Here is a 10,160-nt window from a genome sequence, read left to right as displayed (position 1 = left end):
GAATAAAGTATTTTTCATTTCATTTCATTCATTTCATTTCAGTCACGGTTTGGAAAGTGCTGTTACATCAGAACGGCACACGGAAGGGACATTTTGATCACCTGCCACTCAGAGCACATTCGTTAAGATAGTCCTAACTATGCTGTTTGGGGCCTTACGCATCACCTCGACACTTACATCCTTAAATTATACATTCATAAACTAACTTACCTTTGAAGTGTACTTCAATCGTCCATCCATCATCTACACACCGCTTAATCCTCACCAGGGTCATGGGGGGGCGGAGTCTATCCCAGCTGACTCAGGGTGAAGGCAGGTTCACCTGGACAGGTAACCAGTCTATCACAGGGCTACACTTAGAGACAGACAACCAAGCACACTCACATTCACACCTACGGACAATTTACAATCACCAATTAACCTCAGCTTGTTTCTGGACTGTGTGAGGAAGCCGGAGAACCCGGGTACTTTAGTCAATAGTTAAATAATATCTCAGATTTCTGTCAGCAGTTTTTAATGGAAGCATAGATGTTTAGTAGAAGGGTATTGGAAAACCCATACATTAATGCAAATACATTTCACTTTTAGTTACCCAGTAATTACCATTAAAAATAAGTAAGAGTCAAGGATATTTAGGAAGTTCTGTATAATTTTAATTCCAACAGTGATGTTCTTCATTCATGCCCCTTAATATGTAGTTTATTCTGAAAGATCTTTTCACTGCCAAAAGCAACAGACTCAGTCTTTCTCTCTTTTTTTGCAAGCAGTACCACCATGTATAAGGGAGTCCACATGAACACTACATGTCTGGATCCTCTCCTACTGTACACTGACTTCATACAGCGTTACTAAAAATATGTCACAGTACTATGCATGGCAGTCATTCCTGTAGCTAGGCAACTGCCATATGTAGCATGAATGAAAAAGGGTTTGTGGTCATGAATTAAAACAGCCGTGATAGCGGTTATGAGCCTCCTGATTCAGCAGCACACAAAAAATCCAATACACTACACAAATCATTTGTCATGGGTTTGACTTTATTTACTAGTATATTAACACATTACATGCTACAGAAAATAAAAAGGTAATTTCAATTGTCTTGAAAGAATATAGTGTTATAATAAAATGGCACATTTTGATATTAACACAATTTCCACTGGCATTCTGCCACCCCTTCCTTTGCATGAAAGGAAACGAATGACTTCATGCAGGGTTACTAAAAAAATACTTCTTGGTGGTTTCATCAGCAACCCAATTTATAAGATAATGATTTATGTAGCCAAGCACCTGCCATGTGCAGTGTGAGTGACAAAGAAGAATGATTTGATCACAACTACACAGAGAAAAATGGACTGTGTCAAAAGCTGGCAGTAAATGCAAATGTTACTTTCCTAGACCAGATTTTTCCAAGACGTCAGCCAAATATTTTTAAACAGTAGATCTTATATATAACATGGGTTTGGGATACGGCCAACTTGAAAATTAAATGTGAAAGCAGGACAGAGCTTGTCAGGCAAAGCTATAAAGGTCAGAGAGACTAATGTGTGGGAGCAATTAAGGATAATTACAACCCTAAAAAGGAGAGCACATATCAATGCAGTGTGGAAGCAGTAAGTGCATTCTGTTAAAAATCAAATTTCATCTCCTTTAATCTCATAAGCACTGGCAGAGAACGCTTTCAGCGAGGACCTCATCTTTCTATTGTAACAGTGCCACCTAAAGGTGACGTGAGGTGCTGGCCAGAAATACTGTACCAGGACATCTGAGAGGAACCCTTCACTTGGAAGAGACACAGAGTTCTCATAGGTCAAATGTAAGTAGACAAGGTTCACTCTGGCAGAGGTCCACGCTACACTCCCAGCCAGTGTGCATTATGATACACCAGGGTGATGATTGTCAGGAGTCAACAAGTAGATTGATTCAATCTCAACAGAAAACAACCTTTTGAAGGGGAAAAAGGCCATTTGGACTACAACTTAACTTCTTGGCAATGAAGAAATGGCACAGGGAAGAGATAAAACAGTAAAAGGAAAAGTCCATTTTGGCTTGTGCACTTTAACTGGATGAGGCTTTAAATAAAAGAGTGGTAGAGGATTAACTGAGGAAGCACAAAGGAAAGAACTAACCGGTGCAAGGTGGCAACAAGATTATTAAAAGGCTAAAAACAAAGGGCAGGTACCAAATAATACCACTTAGTCTTTTCTTGGACACATTTGACAAGATCTGAACACAGAGCAGTGAGTTGCTAAGTTACACTCAGTGAGCTGAATGGAGCACTAACATGAGGAGACAGTACTAGCTAACATGGTGGACAGCCTACATTCACTCTGTTCAACTTCAATCATGTACATCAGACGCAGAGAGAGAACACATGTGGCCTTGTGAGGGCTGGGGGCAAACAGATGTGCCCCACCCCGAGTCAGATCCTCCATTTTGCACCACAGACCCATCGCTCCCTCCCAACATGCAGCAGTAAAAAGTGTTCCCCCCTCGACAAAACCAGCTATGAAGAAAACTACAAAGATAACAAAAACAATATTTAGCATGTAATGATAATCACATAGTACATCATTTCATAACAATATGTTCTTCTTTTCTTACAAAAGACTACTTGGTGGTACTTGGTCATAGGTGACGGGGGGATGGGGGCTAAGGTGAGCCAGGTTGGGAGGTGAGAGGATGTAGTGTTGGCTTTGTCGCCACCTCCTCAACAGTGCTGCAGTTTCTCTGGTTCGCTGTAGGTGCCTGCTGTATGGCTATAACTTCATGAAATCGCTCCTAGCTGCTGGTCTTAACTCAGTTTTATGTTCTCCATGTGATACTTGGTGGGAGGGTGGGTGGGGTGAATGCTGGACTGGTCCTCGGTCTGCTCCTCGAGAAGAACTGTACACCTCCAGCTGACCGAGTTCTTTCATTTCTTTTTGAGGTGCAGGATTTATCTTCTCTCTAAAATGCTGTACTGGAGCCTCGCTGTTCCCGTCCTTCACAGTCTTGGTTTAACCCAAAGAAATGCTGCATTCATGTCCAATGAGACCACTGGTGGACGCATACCTCTAAACTTCAAAATACCTTTTACTTAAACACTGCCAGAGAACATTATTCACAACTTAAACGCTCATTTTGCGATATAAAGAAACACAAATCCCCTCCATACCTGTCTGGTAGAATGAACATCGTGAAGACCCCGACTACTCCAACAACGACAGAAGTCTGGACAGATGGAAGGCAAACGTAGAAGAAATAATGCTGCCATGGCAGATTGAAATGTACTGTGTTCAGATTCATCACTTACGACATGCATGCACTGCAAGTGTAAAAGAAGGTCAGGATTAAATGAATAGTTGGATATTTTGGTCAATATGGTTACTTGCTTTCTTGATGAGATTCAGATGAGAACTCTGCTGCTCGTACACTCAATATGAAACTAGAGCCAGCATGCAGTTAGCTTAGCACCACGACTGGAAGCAGGAGCCAGTGGCTCAGTCCAAAGGTAACACTAGAACTCCTAAAGCTCACTAATTAACATGTCAAATCCAGTTTGCTTAATCCAAAGTGTAAAGAAAACAACTCAACATTTAGCCGTTTCCCTCTGCTTTCAGGCCATGCTAAGCTAAGCTAACCTCTCCTGGTTGCACCTTCATAGATTTTTTGCACATGAGTTGGGAATCAATCTTCTCACTTCCCTCTCGGCAAGACAGCAAACAAGCATCTCAATCCAGACTGTCCTCCTCTAAGATCACACACATACACACTGTGTTGTTACTGTTGAGCTTATGACTGTATTTCCAATCGACATGAATGCAGCACGAGTGACGCTACAGCGTAGAAACCGTGATGACGGATGAGGATGAAAAATGCCACAGTGCTGAGCAGTTATCTACTGGCTCCGACACAGGAAGAGGAAGTGGTTGAACTCTGAGGCGAGGAGTCTCCTGAGGAGTGAGTGTTGATAACGTGTCCGTGGCAGCGACACGACAGAGGGAGGACTAAAGGGCGTTGCCATATCCATGGAGCCGGAGATCCAGTTTGTCTTCCGTGTTCCACAGTAGAGAATATGATCCAACTCAGGGAGAGCAGGTGGAGGAGCAGGAGGGCAGGCGCCATTATTTAGGCGGGCAGAAATGGAGGATGTGTGCAGTACAAGGGTCCAACGGGGGCCGGTTTTGTTCTCAGTGGTTCTGTACTTGGAGCAGGTAAAAGCTGGAGACAACGTGAGGGGGGCGAGCGAGTGGGTGTGCTGAATGGGAAGGAAGGAAGAGAGAGAGGAAGAGGGAGGAAGGGTCTAATACTAGTGTCCAGGTAGCGGCCCGGCTGTCCGCTCTCAGCTGAGTTCGTCCTCGGCGTTGTGCTGGTCCAGCAGTTTGACGTGTGTGAAGGGAAAGTGGCCACGCTTGCCTTTACATTCGCCCTCCCACTGGCCGTTCACGTTTATTTTGGTCACCTTCACCATGTCGCCCACCTGGGGAGGCAGAGGACACACTGTGTCAGAGAGGGCAGCAAAACCAACTCACACCAACAAAACCCGCTGTCCTCCCAAGTTCACTGAAGTCACGTCGAGATGAAAAAAAACAGGAAAATAATCAGCAATCACTCAATTACTTCAGTAATTCAGCAAGTAAAAGGCCAGCTCAGATATGCAGCTTCTGTCCAGTATATACACTATTCTTTCTGCTTAATAAATTTATTGTTTAGTCTATAAAGTGTTTTTAAAAAAAAAAAATACCTAAAAGCCAAAATTTCTCTTTGTGTCGTCTGTGTGCCTCTTTTATCTGAACACCAGTCCAAAGGCATGCTGTTGCTGCAAAGCATGTCAATGAAAAGCAGCACCAGGCTAAAACCAGGGAACAATTTACTTTTCTGAATAATTCCTCATTATTCATTTCTGTTGAACAACTGATTCACTGTTGCAGTTCTAAACGGGCTGATAGGGAAAAAGAGAAATTAGGAAATGTGTGAAACCATTTGTGCTCCCCTCTACTTTTTGTCCTTGACCAATCATCTTCCACAATCTGTCGGAGAAATACTCCAAACAATTAGCCAACAGTGTGAGAATGATGGGTGGTTGTCGGGCAGCAGCTGGGTGGAAGGATGTGTGACTACAGTCGACCTGCACAGGCAGAGGAGTGGCTGCTCCTGTGTCACTGAACCTGAGCAAACAAGGACCAACAGACAGCTCCAAAGTTCACGTCTATGAGTGACGACTGAAAAGTCAGCAAAGGATCAGTCTGATAAGCTGTTAGCAGCGCTCACAGTCCTGCTTGTGTTAAATGTGTGACTGGCAGGACACGTCTGGATACAACACCATCATATGTAGGAGTGCAACTAAAAGTGAACGAGGCAAACAGGTTGTTTTGTTGCACCAATAGATGTTGTGCATTATATAAACAAAGTACAGGAACTCTTCAAGAAGAGCTGGAACTTTAGCTTAAGAAATACCATGACAAGGCGAACTGAAGATCATCTGTAAAACGTGTTATTTACAACTTGTAGGAGATGGAAGTGATTGTAGCGTACAGTCGTGACTCGATAATCCCATCCTTAACAATCCGACACAAAAGAAGGTTTTACATTTAGTGTCAGATTATCGAGTCACTACTGTATTTGAGTTTTGAAATGCGTTTGAAAAAGAAGACTGAAAGAACAACATTTCAGATGAATAAAAACTCTAACCATGGTAAGAACCAAGATGGCTAACATTTACTGTAAGGTGTACAACTCTTCTCTAGCAAACCACATTTTTCTAGAAGATATTTTGTTTAACATCATATAAGCCAAAAACAGCAGCAGATCTTCACAATTAAGAACCTGAAATAGGAGATGTTTCACCATCTGTGCTTGAAAATTGACTTAAGAAAATAACTGACGAGTACAGTTTCAGCTCTAATCTTCTGTGATATCAAAACGATGGCATTAACTCCAAGCCTTGCTGCTGCTTGTGGATATCATTAATTCAAACTGCTGGCTGCGTGTTTTGTGGGTCACTCGTTATAAACGATCACATCAGGAAACAGTTTTGGTGTTTTAGCAGAGCAACAGTTGTTCAAAGATGCTGCCTCTGACGTGCAATGACAAAAGGTCCAGCAAATGTTAAATCTTTGGTCAGCAGATGGCTGAATGAGCTGGAGAAAGACATTTAAAGCAAAACGAGAACAAAAAAAATCTCAGAGCTGAGGTTCTGCTCGGGACATCCCCAAGCAATGCATGTAGGATGAAACACTTCACCTCTGGAGTGATTCTGCAGGAGGATTGTTGAGATTTAGCTTGTTAGCATATTTAGTTAGCGTCCCTTTCGCTCGGTCCTGTGCACAAGCACAGATGTGCACAAGACACACTGGAATAGTGAATCACAAACTCTACCTTTAAGGAACAATCATCATTACATAACCAATCACAGCCATTTGTTCACAAAGTACTGGAAGGTGCTGGACTCCCCGTCTGCACCGCATGTAGGACGGAGAAACAATACCACTGACACCAATGTTATGCAATTCAAATATCAACTATTCACATGATTGATTAACTGTTTTAGTCATTTTTCAAACAAGTCTGCACTCTCTGGTTCTAGCTTCTCACATGTCAAACTCTGCTGCTCATCTTTGTCCTTTAATAAAACAATGTTTTCACCATCTGTCACATTTTAAAATCTTTATGCAAACATGCTAATACCTGGTGGAAAATGGGCTTTAAGAATTTGTTAGAAGAGAATTTGTCATCTTATAGCCCACAAAGCAGCCTGATCATGGACATAATCATCAGCTGCAGCCTTAATGTGCTCCAGGGCTTCTGATGTGGCCTGATCAAATTTGCACAGGCGTTCATGTTATTATGCTCTGCCCTTATCTCCCACTATATGCATAGACTTTGAGCTTTGCAAAGACTGCAATTAGAGCTTAAATCCAATTTTATAATAAACTGCAACTCTATGATGCTGAAAAGTTTAATGCCTTGAAATTTAGAAACAAGCAATTCAGGAAAACTTGCAAACAACTGCATGAAACAGGAATTACACACTGCAGGCTGGTCTCAGTTGCTTCAGATAAAGCGAGATGTTCACAATCTGTGGGTTTACTGAGACAAGGAAACGTAAGCTAATTATTAACTGTCCAGTCCTGTCATGCTGAGTCACTAATACCCGACTAGAGTCAGAAAACAGCCTGCCTCACCGGGCCAAACCCAGAGAAGACTAGCACAGGTGGGAGTGGTGGAAAGCAGCTCACACAAAAGATTTCCTCACTCACACGTAAAACTCTTCAAAACCTCAAAGTTTTGTCGAGCTGAAAAATGAGCTGGAGAAAGACAAATCCTCCAGTACAGATTTAAAAGGACCAAGACTGGATCTGTGCTAGTCTCTGTAGTAATGCCATCCAGCAGCAGGGCAGGAGTGAAGAGAGCACACTCAGCCCAGCCTGCCTTTTAGTCCCACTCCTGGCTCAGCTGGACTCCTGGCTTCACAGAGACCAGAGGAAATGGTGCTGTTCCCAAACACAAACTATTTCCTTCCCCCAATGACCCGCTCCGTGGGAGCCCCGCTCTCACTTCCGGACAGTTTAACAGCCCAGCCACTGTGAGCAGCAAGCAGCGCCTAATGGCCGTTTTCAGATTTGGGTACCCTATTAGGTTCAAATCCAGGTGAAAGACCAAGTTCCCCTCATCTGACAACAGCTTAAGTCCACCAGGATGAGATACTAACCACTACGGACAAACCTTGTGCCGGTTAACCCATCATGTCACTGATCTGTGAGGAAGAGAAATCAAACGACCAGTTTATCAAGAAAACCCAACTGGCTGAGCACCTTTTGGCCCGGATTCCTCCTCACCCGGCTCAACAAATACAGAGGAAGAAATAACTAAAAGCACAATAAGGAAAGAAAGCCAAAGAATGTGAGCTCAGCCCTGATAAGCTGAAGGGCTGGACCTACATCCTTATTCCTAACTGTCTCCTGTTTTCCGGTGCACGTCAAAATAAAGTATTGACTTGATTCTGATCTGTATTTACCTCCAAGGCCAGGGCAGTCTTGTCGTAGGCGTTGGGCACCCTCTTCTGTATGGCCCTGGCATACACAGGTCCATTCTGAAGATTTGGGAGGGGGGTGGGCTGGGCGTACTGACTGGGGTCTCCCAGCAGTGGAGCACCAGACTGGGCTGCAGAGCCGTCAGAGTTCCCAAGCATCCCCATCCCACCCGGCGCACCCCCAGGCCCGCCGGGCCCTGCCACTGAACTTGGGGACGCCGGTCGGTACTTCTCTACATATGGCACCGGGATCATCCCCGTCCGGCCTTCAGAGTTCTGGGCGTTCCACCACTGCTCCTCTGGCTTCTCAAGAACTCGGAGTATATCGCCCTTCCTGAACGGGAGATCCTCTTCATCGTTGCCGGGGAAATCGAAAAGTGCTCGGACATACTCGTCTTCCAGGCGCGGTGGGGGGCCTCCGCCAGGGCCACTGCTCAGGAAGGTTGGATGTTTGGACTTGTTGATGGGTTCTATCAAGGTGGTTGTATCCAAGTAATGGATTTTGTAAAACTCTAATAAAGCAGGGAGCGCATCAAACTCCTGGTCACCGATACGGAACCTCGGATGAGCCAAACCTGGTAGAAATGAGGAAGATGCACGAAAAAGATGAGTCAGAAACACAAAATGATATCATTTGGTATGTAAAACACAGCACACCTGCTCAGACATGTTCACATCAGGCTGATCTGAACTCTGGGCTATTTATGCAGCCGAGCATGATGGAGGTGATTTCCAGAATGACCAGGAAGTATTTTTGTTTCCTTATTCTACATTTTTTCCCCAATGCATGTTTGTGTTGTTCCTTCAAAGAAAAGAAAAAAAAGGCCTGTGTATTTAAAAAAACAACACAAACAGGCATGAGGAAATACAACCAATAATGTGCTGCAGCTCAAATACAGGACGAAGAAAAGGCAGAAGGGGCAGCATCTGGGAAAAGTCTGCCACCACCTGCACACATGAGACACTCTGAGCAAGTGTCCCAGTGGTGGGTTCAGCTGATCGGAGCGGTGCACCAGGCCACAGTCACACCGCCCACCACGGCGGCTCTGGTGACAGAACCGGCCGTCAGCACCTCATCTCCTCCAACAATGTGCTGGATAACGTGCAGCGGGCGCTCAGTCTGGGCACCAACATCGTAGGTGTGTTTAATAAGCCTGGAACACGTTTCACTGAGCCTGGCCTGCCACACTCCCACACTGAGACTGGGAAAGCCACTATTGCGCATCTGCTTTGGTGCAAGTCATGCAAGAATGGTCACATCAGCACCTCCACACACCGACGCCCCCTCTCCGCTGGCTTACCTGGACCGGATTGTCGGTTGTTGCTGATGCTGTTAATTATGTAATGCGAGACTTTGGAGTTCTCTGACACCGACAGCACGTAGTCGCCGGGGCTGGTGATGGAGTCCCGGACCAGAAACACGCCGTGCCGCTGTCCCTGCAGCAGAGACACAGCCTCCTGCCTGCTCAGCCGACCCCAGTACCAGCTGCCGCGGTCCTCCGCGTCAAAATTTCCGGCCATGATAACCACTCCAAAGCCGAGGCTTCACCGGGGCCTTCCCTGCTCTCCCTCCCGTTATCCACAAGCAGAGCCTTCAACTCATACAAAAACTTTAGCGCCTAGAGCACGTTTAGTAAACAGGCGACCTCCGCAGCTGGCCGTCTGGGCATCAATCCGCCGATACCGGAGCTGAGCCGCGGTGTCAGAGCGACTCTTGTTCGGCCTGCAGTCACCACTCCGCCCGATCAGTCACACAAGAGCTTTTAGCGGCACAATTCCAGCTACAATCCAGCCGCCGATGACAACTAACTTCAAAAACTGAAATGGCGGATACGGGAAAACAAAAAAAGACCCCACTCACCGGATGTGACGAACTGATGTGTCAAGCGACCGGACGAGCGTCGAGCTGCTCATGTTCCAAAATAAAACCAACACACCTTTTCACAAACACGCTTGATAAATACAGTAAACACATAACAGCAGCGTTTGCTAAATCTTATTATACGACACTGCTGTCGTTTACAATGCAGTACTTGGACGTATAGTTTATTTTAGAAAAGAGACACATTTGTGAGCTTTTATTTTGGTAATGTCTGTAAACCGCTTCCCCTGCTCGGACTAACTCTGTTGCACTTGACAGCCTGTCCTT

At 45.0% G+C, this 10,160-nt stretch overlaps 1 protein-coding gene across 1 annotated transcript; it reads right to left on the bottom strand.

Annotated features, from left to right (window-relative positions):
• Window positions 1-1,016: 1,016 nt before the first annotated feature.
• crk (v-crk avian sarcoma virus CT10 oncogene homolog) lies at window positions 1,017-9,821 on the bottom strand. Its single transcript, XM_008292847.1, has 3 exons — window positions 9,313-9,821; window positions 7,997-8,586; window positions 1,017-4,459 (listed from the first exon to the last, which is right to left on the bottom strand). The coding sequence occupies exons 1-3, from the start codon at window positions 9,530-9,532 to the stop codon at window positions 4,322-4,324; spliced, it is 948 nt and encodes a 315-aa protein (XP_008291069.1). The 5' UTR covers window positions 9,533-9,821; the 3' UTR covers window positions 1,017-4,321.
• Window positions 9,822-10,160: the final 339 nt, after the last annotated feature.

The sequence above is a fragment of the Stegastes partitus genome, unplaced genomic scaffold, assembly GCF_000690725.1.
Source record: "Stegastes partitus isolate 25-593 unplaced genomic scaffold, Stegastes_partitus-1.0.2 Scaffold838, whole genome shotgun sequence".
Lineage (NCBI taxonomy): Eukaryota > Metazoa > Chordata > Actinopteri > Pomacentridae > Stegastes > Stegastes partitus.
Note: the sequence above shows the minus strand (reverse complement) of the source record. Positions and strands in the feature narration are given on the sequence as shown.

Coding starts and splice junctions, on each gene's coding strand:
- crk (XM_008292847.1), bottom strand. CDS start 9,532: ATGGCCGGAAATTTTGACGCGGAGGACCGCGGCAGCTGGTACTGGGGT. Junction 8,587..9,312: donor CAACCGACAATCCGGTCCAG/GTAAGCCAGCGG, acceptor CATTTCTACCAG/GTTTGGCTCATCCGAGGTTC. Junction 4,460..7,996: donor AGACTGCCCTGGCCTTGGAG/GTAAATACAGAT, acceptor CTGCCTCCCCAG/GTGGGCGACATGGTGAAGGT.